The sequence below is a fragment of the Gossypium raimondii genome, chromosome 8, assembly GCF_025698545.1.
Source record: "Gossypium raimondii isolate GPD5lz chromosome 8, ASM2569854v1, whole genome shotgun sequence".
Taxonomy (NCBI): Eukaryota; Viridiplantae; Streptophyta; class Magnoliopsida; order Malvales; family Malvaceae; genus Gossypium; species Gossypium raimondii.
Window position 1 is genome coordinate 38,913,620 of NC_068572.1, and position 18,891 is coordinate 38,932,510.

An 18,891-nucleotide genomic window follows, 5' to 3' on the forward strand; every position below is an offset into this window, starting at 1 on the left:
TATCCATCTACTGCCCAACTATGGTGTATACATATAAATGATAAGTTCATAAACAACAAATCAAGGAAGTTAGGCATACACTTTCAGATTAAAGGGGCAATTCTTTTTAAAACAGGAACAGTGCAACTAACAAAGATAATTATATAAGTTGAATATAAAGAAAATCTATACGTCGCCTGCCAAAACAACCATACATGATACAAAAATAAGCAAACGGCTCACTCGCAACCACAACTCTGGCATAGTTCCCTTCAACGGATTCATTTTCTACTATCAATACTCTTAATAATGAAAAGTAATAGAAAAAGTTCAATTGAACTTAGTGAGTTCCAAAAATAGACACAGATAATTTACAGGAATAATATTAATCAACAAGCATCAATTCCCATAAGAAAAATAAAATTTTTCGTGAGACTCTATCGTACAGACATAATGCGCCAAAATGTCATCCACAGTTCTCTAGTGGAAACACTTTGCAAACTTATATATAACATACGCATTACCCATGCAGACACATAACACACAATACACGAGTGCTCACTATCTGCCAACTTATACATATCTCTCACAATCATGTGTATTTACAAATGACCCATCCTTGGACCAATAATTTAGAATTTAGAATCACACATTAGTCATATTCATATTCATATTCCACCATAAGTCTTCATATCATACTTTTTATGTTGAACACATGTTCTCCCACAAGGACGAGCCGTGATCTTCCAATTCGGTTTGCAATATAACTGGCCTGTAAAACCCTATGCCTGACTCGATTTATCAGATCCAAATATAGGATGCCATCAGACTTAAACACTTAAAAAATTGTAAAACAGTGAAGACTTTACTGAACGTGATGCTTTCCTATTTATTTTTATTCTAAGTCAAAGATTCTGAAGGTAAACTTTTGTTTGATTACAACTGATTCTCAATAATAGTATAAGACAATATCACTTAAAACTTTATTGAAACAGACTCAATGGTGGCTTAAAATTCTATTCACCATTTGAAAACATATGTTCAAAAGTGTCCCTCTGTATGCATAATATCGCTCTATGATCATCCACATTGGCTCATTCTCAGCTTAGTCCCCCTCTGGCGAACTGGTTTAAACCTAACAATCTGCGTTGCAAATTAACACCCATAAGTTCAATGGAACCTAGTGAGTCTCAACCAGTATCACCTTTTTATTGTTGAAATAATTGAATTTAATATTCTAGACTTCCTTTCAGTCATTGGTGGAAACTTTTTTGATTCCTGGTTGGTAGATAACCATACGCCAATATCTACACTGAACCATCTTTTACACTTTTCACTCAATTGCCGGATTACAGACTTCACACCATATTTTAAATCCCATTACACAATTTCTTTGCAAATAGTAGTTGGATACACTTCTCATAATGATACTCAACAGATGCTACTCTTGAAGAATTGCTTTATAGGATCCAACGATTATCAAAACATCAGTTATATCGTATCTTCAAATCATTCCAGACAACCAGACTTGCTTAGAAGAATATCATGTTTTAATTTGAGTAATACAATCCTAGATGACTTGATACAAAACCTAAAAAATTCCAAATTTGGTAGACACTTGCACCACCAATATTCCAAATACACAAAGTTCCCTATCACGGCGGGTCACTATGGCAGATTCATAAAACGGGTACATTACCGAGCACTCTTTCAGATAATGTCTCATAAGTATGCCCAAGTTTTTCTACAAGGATGGAATAACAATTCACCACAACGACTTTCCAGATAGTACGCCAAAAAGGCTTTTCAGAGAATTTTCCAAAAAGTCTTCTCAGAGAATTCACCACAAAATTTTGGTTTGCCATAAAGACACCATACCAACTGTCGTGTTCGACGATATGGATTTGCCTAAACTTAGCATAACCTGAGATTTGCCCATCATCGCCCTCGGGACACACAGAAACCTTAGTAGACAAATACGACTCATCCGTCATTTCCAAAATATGACATGGCCATGGTCTTTCCACATAATTGCCTCACTAGCCTTCATGTTTAATGTGCCGGCAGAAAACATACTCACCATAATGGCCTTCCTGTTTACTGTCCCAATGAATGTCATCAAAATACCACTGTGGGGTCTGTTATTTTATCACATACTTTTTCGACACTTCGCCTAAACGCCCTTAACACCAACATACATTATCAATATCACTCAAATGACATAATGGACACATTTACACATATTTTGCTCATAATCTTAACAGAATCATACTTCTTAACACGTAACTTCCCATGCATGCTAACCACACATCGTCATATTCATGCAGCGCATCATACACTTCAAAGCATACACACAAATGCTTCACAGAGAACATATAACCATACATACACACCACAACTTCTCAATAAGATATGTGCATCAGTCATACAAGGAATCATTATAATATAGTTTACAGAAGTTAATTTTAGAGACTTATCAGGAACCTACCTTACCTTGGTCCAGAGCTTCTTTTTCGATCATCCGTCCTGATCCAGCAGCAACTTTTAGTGTAGAATCCCAACAACACCAAACCAAACCCGATACAAGATCCACTTGAACAATATTCATGCAAATCATGCGTATTATATCTTGGCAGTGACTCACGTTTGACGTGGTCTTAAAGAAAATTAAGTCTCCTACAACTTCCTCATACACTTAAAAGACTCCTAGTGCTCAACCAAAACTTTAGGGCTTACTCTTTCATAGGCATGCACTTTCTTGAGCGTAATCTTTCTTCACTTGGAAACACACTACGATTAATTGCTTAGATACCGCCAACTAGTGGATGCTTTAATGCTAGTATCTACAAATCTTTGACTAGCCATTAGGCCAATAGGGTGGTGGATTATATTATCAGAGTGTGCCAAATAGTTTACATACATACTTTACTCGTCTTTTTAGATTCGTTAATTTTTTGGGTGTGACATACCCTACCGGAGACATTACAAATAGATCTCCTTTCTACATTTTCACATATCATAGATTGTCAAGTACTGGACTCATACAGCAAGAGAGGTTTTTTTACATTGACAATGGCCATACTCACGCATACAACACTGGTATCACACACACGTTCAAACACAACACGTTGAATCATTAACATCAAAGACACTTACCATGCACAATGTACATAACATGAGGTTTTCATAACTCAAAGGAAGTAAGAAGGAACTCACTCGAAACTCCAGAATAGAAAACTACTATGTCGGTCCTTTGCCTTAATTGCTTAGACCGTCACTAGCTTCTTAAGCTAAATAAGAAACAATTATAACCATTAGATCATTTATCTATTAAAATTTGGCATGCATGCATGCAACACATAATTAGGAAGTCTCATTCTTTACAAACCAATTCTAAAAATCTATGAATGCACCGCTGCAAAAACATAAATCTCCTCAGTAACAACCTAAGAGTTTTCTAAAATTACCAGTAAGCTGGTACTTAACAATGGTGTCTTGACTTGCTATTGGAAACCTTCATCGTCTTTCCTAACAAAGATACCTTAAAATTTTCAAGAGACTTAGACAAGAACTTAAGGAAGAAAAGGTGAAACATGTAGACTATTGACATCCTTATATAGCACAGACAGTGGGAATCAAACTTAATGGGAAGGTCAGAAAATCCCACTATCACCCTTAATACCCGAGAATAAACTTGCCTAAAAATTTAAAGTCTAATTATCTACAGTACCCTAGTTCAATTCCAACTAGGTCTTAACAAAACTTTGACGATACTCACCGATCCATCGTTTTGATACTCAAACACGAAAAAAAAGTCTATCAATGTGCGAACTAACAAGTTCTCCCAAATTATCTGGGGTTTGTGGATTATCTCACAAAAGAATATGCCAAATTCTAAAGTCCACCAAATGGCGAATTCCAGCGAGGCATTCCGCATTTGGGCATACTATCGAATGCACACAATACTCAACCTATCATTTAACAGATAATTCACCAATCTATCCATTTTTCTACCATTGGCTTAATCAACTATACACCAAACAATATATCAATATTGTTTACGCCAGGTGAGCTATTACAAATCTAAACCACTTAGAAAATTTCATCACCAAAATTCTTACATACGAATAGCTGACGATATTGTTCTTTCATCAAAATGCCTTTCTCCCAGGTGGCTTCCTCCATATTGTGATTCTTCCTCAATACTTTTATGAGTGAAATTTCTTTATTTCTCAATTCTTACACTTTTCTTGCAAAATTACAAACAGACTTTTCCTCATAAGATAAGTTGGGTTCCACATCTAGTGTTTCTACTTGCACCACATGGTCTGGATTCAATCGGTATCTCCTCAGCATGAATATGTGAAACATGTTATGAATCTTTGACAGCTTCAGAGGTAGTGTGAATTTATACGCCACTGGACCAACTCACTTTAGAACTTCGTACGATCCTATGAAATGCGAGCTCAACTTCCCTATTAATCCAAATCTTATAACCTGTTTCCAAGGAGAAACTTTCAAAAATGTCTTGTATCTGATCTATCGTAATTCGGTGTAGCAGATTAAACTAGTTTTCGCATATGAGGAGCTTGAATACAAGCATTTTTATTATGTTTTAGTTGAGCTTTTAGAATTTCATTTACGTTCAATAAAAATGTAATTTAAGTCTTTTATTGACCTTCGGGGCTGAATGAGGCCTAAGGTTGAGCTAATATACTTTGTGAGTATGCACGAGACCATTAGAGGGCGTACCAATTCAATATTGATCGTTGTGTTATAACACGTGAAGTTTGATGTCGTAATATAGGGAGCAGAGCAGAAGAATCCCAAGATTGCCTTTAGCGTCGTAACACAACTAAGAGATGTCGCGAAACACCCTGAAGCTACCCTGAGTATGAGTGTACTACCTTCAATGTCGTGACATAGGCACTAGGGTGTCACTCTTTTAGCTTTTATACTAGGATTATCTTGTTAATTAACCTTATTTACTTAATTAACTATGTTTTAGTTAAATAATTCTTTAATTTCTTAAATTAATAAACACACATCATTACCATCCACTAGAACATGTTTAAAAATGATTTATTAACCATGTTGGCCCTTTGAATAATTAGAGCTCAAGTCCCCAAGCCATTTCCTAATTAAAAATCTATAGCAATTGGACCATTATAATTTAGTCCCTAGACCTTAATTAGCTATATTACTTAACCAAATTTCAGTGCATCAATATATTAACTCCATAAATATCTCTATTTAACATTACAAACTCAGTTTACAGAATCGAGGTCCTAGAATTGCATTTTCTGACACCACTGGAAATCGGGTCGTTACAATTAAATAAATACAATGGTTTATGATTGTGTTGCCATCAATCCTAAGTTGGTGTCGAGTTTAGTTAATTTGTAACGAAAACTCAATTAACAACATTATTAATATATATAGAGGGAATAAAGTATGTATAATAAAATTAAAATGTGATATAAAAATTTTAAAATAAGGCTATGGTCGAGTGATAAAATTAAAATTGTATTAATGTAATTGGCAATGGTTCAAATATCATCATATCCATAGTTTTTTTTAATTAAAAGACTAAAATATCTTCAAATAATATAACTTATTTTTAAAATAAAAGATATTTTAGTAATTTTCTTAAAAGTTAATACCCTATTGACTCGTGACACCAACTCAAATACATATTTAAATAATAGTATAGTTAGAAAATTTTAAATCAGTGCAACAGATATTTTTCCCTAACTTAACAAAGAGTTTGCAATTGAGCTTAGGAAACACTAATTATGTGACACAACGTGCTTTAAAGAAAAATATATATTGTATATAGTAGAAAGTATATATTATGGAAAATTATTTGATACATTATTAGTAGAGTTTTTAGACTTTATAAACGGATTGAAAGTAAAAATATATTTTTTTATATACTAGAAATTATATATTATGGAAAATTATTTGATACATTATTAGTGGACGGAGACAATGGTCCAAAGGGAAGGAGAGAGGATGATATTTTATTTTATTTAATATTGATATAATTAGATTTATTTAATATTAATATTAATATAAAACTTAAATTTATAATTATATATATTTTTAAAATATTTATTTATTTTATATATTTCTTTGAATTTTTAGAATTAGGATCAAATTGAGAATATTTATAAATTTTGAGGGTTAATTTTTTTTTAAAATTATGACTAAACCGATATATTATGTTAAAGTTGATAGCTAAATTTGTTATTATATCGATCTTTTAACTTCCACGTCAGCTTGTTGTTTCTGATTTTAACGGAAGTGACCAAAATGACTAAACTATGTAACGTGGGTGCTCATATTACAAATTTTTTTTTGAGTATCTAAAATAAAATTTTTAATAATTAGATGACAATGTTGTTTACCCATTATTATATTTGTAACATCTCTTTGCTTGAAATTTTTTTTTTTTGAATGATTTAACTCTCAAGCTCAAATATTATTATTATATTTTAAAGTATTTTTAAAATATTTTATATAAACTGTCATTAAAAATTCTTATAATAATATTTATTATTTGTTTAAAAGGTATTTTTATTCTTTCGATTTAAGTTAGTGTCCAATTAATTCTTGACACTAACTAAATCGGAAATTACACGTGAGCTTCAGTTCAACGTAATATTATATATATGATTTTTATTTATATAAAATTGTTTACATAAAATTTTAATTTAATTCAATTTTCACAAAATACTGATATTTATCGACATATTATCTTTTTACCTTTAAATTTTGACTATATAACCAAGAAATTAATTGATGTATTTATTTTTAAAATGTTTAAAACCTTGTCAAAATCAAAAGTTTATGAATATAATATTGAGACCAAAGTTTGATGTATTTCATTAGAGTTAATTGCATCATACATTTTAAACTATAACTTTAAATTGGTTCCTAAACTTTAAAGCATTCTAATTATATTCTTAAACTATTAATATTATATCAATAAGGCTCTTCCATTATTAAAATAATTAATATAACCGTTAAATGATATGTCAAATCTTATTTAGCATAATTTAAAGTGAAAATTTTAAGGAAAAATGAATATCGTAAAAATCTTGGTTTTGAGGTTTTCAAGGTTTTTACAAAAGTTTTATCGTTCACTATCTCTCCTTTCCTTTGCTTCAATTTTAGTTTTAACTTTTAAAATTATGTGGTAACGTTTTACTTTTCTTTAAATTTTTCATCTTAAATTATGCCACATAAGATTTGGCGTGTTAGTTAACGATTCTAATGAATACCTAATTCATATAACATTGATAGTTTGGAGATATAATTAGAATATTTTGAATTTAAGGGCCAATTAAGAGTGAAGGTCATAATTTGGGGAATGTGTAGTGTAATAATTAACTCATATCATTATATTGTATCAAATTTAATGTATTTGCAACAAATTTGAGATTTATTAGTAAGATAGTATTTGAAAAGTCACCTAATAATTGGATCTAGGTGTAATTATTTGTAAGTTTACAAGAGTTGCATGTTTGTATGATCATTATAATTGGTGGGTTCCACTGAATTGGGTGTAATTGGAACACTCCAATTACACTTTCCAATTCTTACAGGATAAGAATTTGAGTAATTACACAGGTAATTACACCCAAATCCAATTTTAGGAATTATTTTATACAAGTTCTAAAAATTATATTATAAGCATAAATACGAATGAGTGTTTGGGATGGCTACGGCAAAAAACTTCTTATATTAGAAATCTTTGAAAATTATATTATAGAAATAATTTGTGTATTTTATAAAATTATGACAAAAAATATTATTTAAATAATAAAAATTCTAAAATTATAATTTAAAAATTATTATAAAATTATTTACATATTATAAAAGTGTTATAATATATTTATTTATAAAAAATTATCGTCAAGAAATATAAACATATACTATATTATAAAAATAGTATACTTATTCATTAAAATTGTTATATCATACCTTATTTATAAAAAATAACTTCACCAAGTCATAACAAAAAATTATATTACAACCTTTAATAGTTAATTCAATTACTTTAAACTTTCCAAATAAACCCTATATCAATTTAGTAAAGAAAAAACAAATCTGTTTCTACTTCTACAATTCATTTGTCGTAAATTATTTACTTGAAATGAAATCCAAAAGAAATCCACCCTATTAATTGCTATGCTCATCCTTCCATTTTTAACTCCATTTCTTGGACTCACAGGTGTACATTAGTGGAGTCCCTTAAATTCCTCCTCTGAATTATATATTTGTCATCCAACTGAACACAGTTTCACCAACCCATCTCTCTCGGCAATTTGATGGGTCCTTTCGCCATTGCTGCCACAGTATTTGCAGTGCTTTCTCTTTCATACCAGCTTCATGGACATGGGGAGAAGGTGGAGAGAGGTTTAACTGTAAATGGTTGTGATCTTTTCCAAGGCAGTTGGGTGTATGATGAATCCTACCCACTTTACCAATCATCCAGCTGCTCCTTCATCCAGAACCAGTTCGATTGCTTGAAGAATGGTCGGCCTGATAAAGACTATCTCAAGTATCGATGGCAGCCCACTACATGCAACTTGTCACGGTAACTCCTCCTATTCTTCTATGATTCTGAGTATAATATCAACACTCAAAATCATTACTTATAAGCTCTGAATTAAATTTATCCTTCTTAAAACCAACTCTTTTAACATGTTATCCAACCTCCGTTAACATTACAGTTGAAATTTCCAGGGGAAATGGCAATAAATAATTTAATGATTGGACAAAAGAGAGATATATTTTTGTGGTTGTCATAGAAGTTGAAAAAGAAAAAGAAAAACAATTGAGGTTTTGACACAGAAGTTACCTTATTTGGGATTTGCGTTTGTATTAACAAAATGAGTTCTGTATAGGCAAACAACACTAGAAGGATAAATAACAGTTAAATTTTAACCTTCATGCATCCACTTTCGTTAAAGCACATTTACTAAGATAAATTTAATTGTTTATGCCTATATATAGTTTTTTTAACATTAATCTCATTATAATTTGTTATCGTATTGCTTGTTTTTTATACAAGGTCTAGAACTATTCATACTTCATTCCCAACCTTAAATAAGAGGATAATACATTTTAGCACATTTAAACTTACATCCTCCTACACTAACAATAATGCCGATGCCCATCAAGTTAAAACTCAATCGGCGTATGCCTTTATATAGTTAAAATTGTTGCTTTATGAACTCAAGCATTTAACTGGAAATTCACAAGAATTGAAGCAGAGGCGAAGAGTGCTTTGTCCCTAAAAAATAAAAAATTTTAGTTTAGTCTTTTTTTTAGAAATAGTAAAGTGATAAATTAATTTATGATAAAATTACATTTTTCTCCTAATTATGAAAAAAATTATTTACTCCCTTTAAAAATAATGGAATTATAAGTTAGTATATGGTAAAATTACATTTTAATCTCTTAAAATTTTATATTTCAATTCGATCTTTTTAAAAAGTTTCGACCTAAATGGAAGCCATTGAAGGCACTTGCATGTCATGTTTAATACTGGAATTGTTTCCATTGGTTTTACTCAACTTATTTGTATGAATATATTTATTAACCCATTTTTATCATGAAATGGTACGAGTTAATTGAATATAAATTAAGTTAAAAGCGGATAAAATTAATCTTAAATTTAAAATTTCACTGTATAAATATTTTTATTAAATATCTTTAAGATCTACAGTTATTTCATTTATACAATTTCTTTTTTTATTCAATTTTTTTGGTTATTCACTCATGTTGTTGTGGGTGTATGGAAATCTATTATATATATAATAGGAGGTTGAAAATGAAATTCATAAAACATGTAAACGATATGGCACCACCAATCCTTAATTATGTTTGTTAGTTTTCTTATATTCTAATGCATACAATTATAAATTAAGAAAAATGTAATTAAAGGAAGTTTCTTATTTTGTTAATTGTTGTGTTGTGTAAGCGACCTAACAAGATTTCTTAACACTCCCACCATTGAATGACATTACGAAATAACAAGATATTGAGGGAAAAAAATTGCGTGCACGATATGCCAATAGACATGGAGCATCTGAAGAACATTACTTTATTTTTGTTTTTACCAAAACTCAATGCAGAATATGTTGTTAGGTTCTCACATCAATTGACTCTGAACCTAACGATATTGTTGTCATGTTGTTTTCTATAATTTCATGCCTAGCCTACAGTAAGAAAAGACATTACAAATCCGATACTTATTGAACACTAATTGTTTATGTTGTCATCTAATCTTAAATTATGTGGTTAATGAAGGTTCGATGGTGAAGATATGCTATCGAGAATTAGGGGGAAGAGCATTATGTTCGTTGGCGATTCTCTGAGTCTAAATCAATGGCAGTCACTCACTTGCATGCTTCACACTGCTGTCCCTCACGCTCAGTACAAAACTATAACTGTTCAAGGCCTCTCCACCTTCACTTTTTTAGTAAGACTAAATTTCAATATCACCGTTACATTACTACTAGAGTAAAAGTAATGAAGAATGAATACTCAGAATCGTTAATTTGGTAGGAGTACAATGCGAAGGTGATGTTCTCCCGCAATGCATTCCTAGTGGATCTTGTAAGCCTGCCGATTGGTCGAGTTCTGAAGCTTGATTCAATTGAAGAAGGTGCCAAATTATGGAAAGGAATTGATGTTTTGATCTTCAATACTTGGCATTGGTGGCTCCACACCGGAAGGAAACAACCGTATGATTTAAATAATATATATATATTGTCTCATCCTCAACATTTGCTTGTGCTGAATCATGTCCATCATCTGTTTTTGGGTTTGCAGATGGGATTTCATTGAAGAAGGAAATCATACACAGGTAGACATGGACCGCTTGGTTGCCTATGAGAAAGGGTTAAATACATGGGCTAAATGGGTTGACGCCAATGTTAATACTTCAAAAACTACAGTTTTCTTTCAAGGAGTTTCTCCGGATCACATTAAGTAAAGCGTAAACTTATATATATTTTACCCTAATTCAAATAACCGTCACAAGATAATTCAAAAACACTAATCCTAGATTTGTATTTTATGTGTTAAAATGATCAGTTCAAGTGATTGGGGTGAACCTAAAGCAAAGAATTGTGAAGGGCAGAAAGAGCCAATTAAGGGAGGAGATTACCCAGGAGGTCAACATCCAGCAGAGAAAGTGGTTGAGAAAGTGCTTAAGACCATGTCGACACCGGTTTATCTACTCAACGTAACGACTCTGTCACAGCTGAGAAAAGATGGGCATCCATCGGTGTATGGCCATGGCGGCCACAGAGATATGGACTGCAGCCATTGGTGTTTGGCTGGTGTTCCTGATACTTGGAATCAACTCTTATATGCAGCTCTCATTCAAAGCTGAAATTACATTCCAATCTATTTATCATGTTTTTATAAATAAAAATGAATTATAATATGATAATTAGAAGATATATTGCAATTCCTAATAATTAAATATTGGAAAAGAATGTTCTTGATTGTTGTGAATGTGAACCAGGTAGGTTCTCCAGTTCCATAACTAGCGATTTTGTTGGAGATGAGAAAACAGATCAAGAAATCACAGCAGGGTCTTCTACTTAAAGCTACAATGACTTGCTGAACAAATAAAGAAATCGAGCTTAAATTGTAACAAGAACAGATTTTTCAATAAGAACAGAAACAAGAAGAGAAATTTTCTGAAAGATTCAACATTGCATTGCTATGCTGAAAATCATCTCATTACATATATCAAGTAACTTGACTGAAAATCAAAAAGCTACCTAAACACACCTAACACCACTAGCAAAGTCTTGAAACTTATAAAACATTGTTTGCACACTTGGTTAAGTTGATTTACACATCCATCCACACCAAATTACAACAAATACATTACATAGTTCAAATGTAACTAAGTAGCAAGACATCAAATAATCAACAAAACAGCATCATGATCTTCAGCTGCAACCTGCAAGGCTCGAGCAGAATGGCTTGTATGAAAGCCATCTTTTAACACTCCTTGTAATACCCCAAAAATTTTACAGTAAGAAAGTAAGATATTATCCTTGATATAGTAAAATAAGAAAATAAAGTGACAAAAAGGGAAATTTTGAGTTATGTCAACATTGGGAAGTATATTATGATATATTAATTCAAGAAGGACTAAATCACAAAAGTGAGAAAAGTTTTGTTGCCCAAGAGTAAATACTCAAAATTTGAGGGGTTAAATATGAAAAGTTGAAGGACCAATAGTGAAAATATTTTAAGGGTGAAATGATCTAGAAACTAAGCAAAATGGATGAATTAGGACCAAATTGAATAGGTGAAGAATTATGAGGGACTAAATTGCAATTTCACCAAATTAAGTGATGACTCAAGGATGGAATTTTAAAAGATCATAAAGGGAAAAATGGTCAATTAGAAAGAGAGAGAACTCTAAAAGGCAATGATGATGTTGGTGGTATTTTAGACTAATTAAATAAATATTAGTTTATTAATATTTTGATTTGATTTTTAATTATATTTTATTATTATTCTATTTAGTATATAAGGAAAGAAAGATGAAGAGAATTCTTCATCTTTCCATGCAACCAACATGAGAAGAGAAAAGAAAGAAAGAAATTTTCTTTTAATTACAATTTGGTCTTTTACCAAAAATTCACCATTTTCACTTAAAATTAAAAGAATTCCCATAGCTACCAAGAGAGAAAATAATAAGGAGACTATGGGAAGCTAGAATATCAAGTTAGATTCAAGAAATAGAAGCTGGAGGAGAGAGAAAATCAAGTTAAAGATTGAAATCAATAGGACAAGGTAAGAACATCAAGATTTCAATATAATTTTAAGTTTGATATTATTGAAAAAGCATGAAAATGATGTTAAAGTAGATTTTTCTTATATAAGGTTCTATGTTCTTGATATGTTAGTGAAAGGAAATAAGAGAAAGTGATGAGAAATACTGAAGAGTAAGGAAAGGAGAGTGTTATAAACTTGGTTATCAACATTTTGGCACTAAAACAGTTTTGGACAGCAGTAGTAGTTTGAATTTGAAAATTCACCAAAAATTGTAGAAATTGAATTAGAGGTTAATTAAAGTATTAAATTAAATCCTATTGAGTCTAGTTTTACATAGAAGAAACGTTGTAAGCAATATAATTTTATATTATGAGATATATGAATTTTTGTGGGACAAGATCAGACTGATTTCAGGTTCCCCTGTTCTGAATTTGGAAAATCATAAAAAATTGTAAAAAATAATTAGGGTTTAAATTTATAATTTTAAATTCTTAAAGAGTCTATTTTAAGATAAACAAACGGAAACATCATCCAAACCCCGTACTAAGAGATAATTAATTTTAGTAAAGAAAGGTCGGAGTTGTCAAATAGCGAACATGGATAAATTTGAAGATTTTACTGTACTTATTAGCTAAATTTTAAATTCAGAATTTTTATGGTAGAAATATATTTGAGTCTAATTTCAAAAACATCAAGCGGATCTTAATTTTGAATTATGTAGCTCAAGATATAAATAATTTAGTGACTATGACTCAAGTGGACAGCTTTGATATGAACATATAAGTAAATAATGGAATTATAAATAATGTTACATATAAGCATGTTATATATATTCAGGATTTGGAATGGAGAGGAGGAGGAGGAAAATATATGAATATTCAGCTAGCATGGGTTTACATTAAAATGGCTAATTTGCATGTTTTAGGCTCAAGGACTAAATTGAATAAAAGTAAAATTTTAAAGGGCAATTTTGTAAAATGTAAAAATGACCAAATTGCATTAAATGAATTGTTTTATTTTATAAATTAATATATTGAAAGAAATTATTAATATCAAGTGGGTTTAGAGTTTTAATTTTGTTGTATGATGATATTATAAAGTGATTTAGTTAAATATTGATGTTAGGATCAAATTGTGAAAATTGTTAAAATATTAGGGTTTGGTATTAAATTTATATTTTATTAAGGGTTGTATAGACTGTCCATGGGCGGGCGGCCTGCCCGCCTCGACGGCCCGCCCAAATATGGGAGGGTTCGGTAAAAATATAGGCCCAAATATGGGCTTGGGCAAAAAAACGAGGCCTGCTTAAAAATGGGCGGGCTCTGCTCAAAATTTTGGCCCGGCCCGAATATAATAAATATATATTTTTTATTTTTATTTTTTAATTTTAAAATACTTTAAAAATATTTTTTTTATTTTTTATTTTTAAAATTTTTTTGTGTTTATTAAAAATCGGCCGGGCCGGCCTGCTCACTTACTTTTTTTTCGGGCCGGGCTCGGGCAAAGTTTCGAGCCCATATGTCGGTCGGGTCGGGTCGGCCTAAGAGTCGGTAGAAATTTTTTTCAGTTCTACCCGTCCCTACCATGGACGACTCTAGGTTGTATGATATCCTAGAATATTTGGATAAATTATTATTTGAGAAAAATTAGTTGATTTGATAGAGTAACTAGTTAATGGACTAAATTGTAAAAGTTGTAAAAGCTGGGATAATTGTGTAAATTTTAAAAAATTGAATGGTATAAATTGTGAAATGAATTGGAACTGAAATATATGCTAATGAATGAGTAATTTTATATTTTAGATCAAGATTCCGTAGATACTCGTGAAAAAAGAAAAAAATAGCGGAATAGTCCCTGAACTCCTGCAATTATTACAATTCAATTCAGGTAAGTTCGTATGGTTTAAGTTTAATAGTTATATTGAAATGATGAATGATATTATGTATTTAGTATATTTTTGAAAAATAGAATATTGTTAAATTATGAAATTGAATTGAATGTTCAAAATGAGTGGAACGCGGGATTGAGTACAATTGTTTTGTGGCAAAGGATGAATTGACTGTAAATGCAAAGGATGAATTGGCAAAAAATAACCAAAGTAAATTGAGGTTCAGCATTTGTTACGAACTTTCATGTTTACTTTCCGTTTAGCTCTCACAAGCTTCTGTTTAACTCATATGAGTTTCCGTTTAACCATTATGGGTTTCCGTTCAGTTCTTTTGAGCTTCTGATTAACCCTTATGAGTTTCCATTCAGCTCTGATGAGCTTCTGTTCAACCTTTTACGTGTTTCTGTTTAGCACTTATGTGCTTCAGTTTAGCCTTCGGGCTTCTGAAAACGATTGTACTCATATCTGTAAGTCATTCTTCAAATGGTAAGTTATCAGGAGTTGTCTTGAATGATATATGTATATGAAGAAATAGTAAAAGTGATATGTGTCATGAAATGAATATATATATCAATATCTTGATATGTTGAAACATGAAAATTATGTAAGTTGAGACAAGTAATAAATTCAAGTGTGACATGTTGAGATAATAAGGTTATTGATGTTGAAATTATATGAAATATGTTCAAGTACGCTAACAAGTGTTGTTGTTTGATACTTAGGCAAGTGCCAAACTACTGGTTGAACGGTAATATGTTTAATTATAAGATGCACTGAAATGGTAAGTTCTCAGATGAAAATATGCTTGCGCTTATGAAAGAGTGGTAAGGTTTAAGTTATGCAATTTCTTATGAAATGATTTATTATGTGATTAATTCGAAAAAGGTCTATGTTTAAATGCACTAGCTTATAGCTATTATGGAATGATATGCTTATGACTGGTGTGTTCTACATACGAAATGAACGTGGAAAGTAAAGAAACGCAAATGAAAATAAAGAAATTTGGAAAAGTTAAATTTGTTTAAAATTATGCTAGGAATAATATGTATAAGTGATACTGTAGATTTATTCACTTAGTGAGTTGTTAAATATAACTTTATGAGTATTGTGGTATCAATATTGGATTATTCTTGATATGTTTAAATTTCATATTTGAAAAGAAGTATTATGATTAAAGTTTATACAAGCTTACTAAGCATTCATTTTTTATGTATTTGTTTTCCTTTACTTTTCAGATTATCGGAAGCTCGATTGGGTTGGAAGCTTGTCGGAGTTGTATCACACTATCCATCGGTTCTATCGGTACTTTCGAATGTTTTGATTTTGGTTATAATGGCATGTATAGGTATTTTGTTTAGTGATGGCCTATTTTCGTCCACACGGGCAAAGGCACGAGTGTGTGTGTCTCAACCGTGTGTGACACACGGCCAGGTAACACGGTCATGTGTCCCCTGTATCTTAAATTTGCACAAAACAGAATGCTCACATAGTCTAGCACACGGGCGTGTGACTTTGCCGTCTAACCTAAGTTAGTATACTCATTCGGGTACAGACACGAGCTAAGACATGGCCATGTGTCCCTATTTTGAATGCCCACATAGCTTGAGACATGGGCGTATCTCTAAACCTTGTGAGTTACACGGCCTGACCACATGGCCGTGTGACCCCTGTAGTGTTGAAAATTTTAAATATTTTTGAAAAATTTTCTGAGTTTTCGACTTAGTCCCTATTTGCTTCTAATACGTAATTTGGGCCGCGAGGACTCGTTTAAGGGACAATATGTATGATTTTGATTGGTTTCTAATATGAATGCTAGATGAAATGAAATGTTTGAAAATTTATTTGTAAACTTCGATAATGCTCCGTAACTTTATTTCGGTAATGGATTCAGGTTAGGGATGTTACACTCCTCCTTGGCTTCCATGCTGCAAACTCCCAATCTAGCTCACAAATTTTCGAACCTTGATACACCAAGTGGCTTTGTCAATATATCAGCCAACAGATCTTCAGAACTGCAATGAACCAATTTGATTTCTTGAGATTATTCCACTTCTCTAATAAAATGAAACTTAATCTTAAAATGTTTTGTTTTGCCATGAAATACTGGATTCTTTGCAATTGCAATAGCAGATTGATTGTCACTTCTAATCTTTGTTACTTCTCTTTGGTGTAAGTTCATATCTGCCATGAGCTTTCTTAGCCATATTGCTTGATTAATAGTTGTAGCTATTGTAACATATTCTGCTTCAGTTGTTGATTGAGAAACAATCGATTATTTCTTTGAACTCCAACAAAAAATAGCTGATCCAAGGGTAAATAGATACCCTGAAGTGCTTTTCATATCATTTGAACCTGCCCAATCACTATCTGCAAAACCAATGAGCTTCATGTTGTCAACCTTGGTGAACATAACTCCAAAGCTCAAAGTTCCTTTGATGCATCTCAGAACTCTCTTTGCAGCTTGAAAATGGTTCACATTACAACAGTGCATGTACCTAGATAGAAGACTGACTGCAAGCATTATGTCTAGCCTTGTGGCTATTAAGTAGAGAAAACATCCCACTAGGGTCCTATAGGTTGATTCATTCACTTTCTCGAAATCACCTTGGATAGACAACTTTTCTTTAATAGCAACTAGAGTACTAGTTGCTTTGCAATTTTGCATGGAAAATCTGTTTAGAATTTTCAAGGAAAATGCCTTTTGACGTATGAAGATCCCGCGTTGAGTCTGAGATACTTCCATGCCAAAGAAATAATACATTTCATCCAAATCAGACATCTCAAACATACTCTTCATTTTGTCTTTGAAATATGTCAGCATGGCATTATTTCCACCAGTCACTAGAAAGTCATCCACATATAAGGAGACTATGAATAGTGTTTCATCACTATCTTTTTTCACAAATAGTGTTGGTTCACTAAAGCTTCTCTCGAACCCCAAGCTTGATAGGTAGCTGTCAATTCTGTCATACCAGGCCCTTGGTGCCTACTTTAAGCCACATAAGGCTTTTCTCAACTTGTACACCTTGGTTTCTTCACCAGCAACTTTAAAACCCTCTAGTTGTTCAACATATGTCTCCTCATTAAGAGAACCATTGAGGAAGGCAGATTTTACATTGAGCTTATGTATTTTCCATTGCCTTTGAGTAGCCAAGCCACCAAGAGTCTAATGGTATCAAGTCTTGCCACTAGTGTAAATGTTTCAAAGTAATCAATTCCATACTTTTGATTGAATCCCTTTACAACTAACCTTGCTTTCAACTTGTTCAAAGTTCCATCAGTATTATGTTTAGCTCGAAACACCCATTTTAATCCTATGACCTTTCTATGACCTGATCTTGAAACTAGATCTCAATTCTGATTTTTATGTATCATGCTCATTTCATCAAGCATGGCTTGCCTCCAGCCCTATTGTGCTTCAGCTTCTTCACAACTAACTGGTTCAACAGCAGCTACATCAGCCCTCTCATATACTTCGCTAATCAGTCTGGTTCCCCTAACCGATACATGATCAATGTCCAGCTCTTGATCACACTGATCAACATCATTTTGCACTGTCACTAAATCTTCAGCAGCACATTCTGGTTCACTTTTGTCCCAATTCCAGGTTGACATCTCATCAAATACTACATCTCTACTTATAAAGACCTTGTAAGTTGTGGATCTAGAACTCTATAGCCCTTTTTAACACTGTTATAGCCTAGAAGGATGCCAGGTTCAGCTTTCTTTGCCAATTTGTCCCTTTTAATTGCAGGAACATATGTATAACAAATGCAACCAAAGACCTTTAGGTGAGCTAGTGGTGGTTTGAATACAAACCATGCTTCAAATGGAATCTCTTTAACCAAGACTTTAGATGGTAGCCTGTTTTGAAGGTATACTGCAGTATTTACTACCTCAGCCCAAAAACTTCTAGGCAAACTCCTTTCAAACATTAGGCATCTGGCCATATCCATCAGGGTTCAATTCTTTCTCCCATTGACATCATTTTGCTGAGGTGTGTAGGTGTTGGTAAGCTGGTGTTCAATCCCTAATTCTTTACAGAACCTTGAAACACATCAGAGGTGTACTTTGTCCCATTACCTGACCTAATTGTCTTGAGCTTGCAACCTGAATGAATCTCAGTTGTTGCCTTGAACTTCCAAAACACTGAGGCTACTTCTGACTTGAACTTGAGAAAATAAACCTAGCAGAATCTTGAG

General features: G+C 32.1%; 1 protein-coding gene across 1 annotated transcript; it reads left to right on the forward strand.

Moving 5' to 3' along the window:
- Positions 1-8,212: 8,212 nt before the first annotated feature.
- On the forward strand, positions 8,213-11,505 carry LOC105791394 (protein trichome birefringence-like 43). The gene is made up of 5 exons (XM_012619460.2): positions 8,213-8,584; positions 10,303-10,474; positions 10,561-10,739; positions 10,828-10,986; positions 11,092-11,505. The coding sequence occupies exons 1-5, from the start codon at positions 8,316-8,318 to the stop codon at positions 11,390-11,392; spliced, it is 1,080 nt and encodes a 359-aa protein (XP_012474914.1). The 5' UTR covers positions 8,213-8,315; the 3' UTR covers positions 11,393-11,505.
- The last annotated feature ends 7,386 nt before the right edge of the window (positions 11,506-18,891 follow it).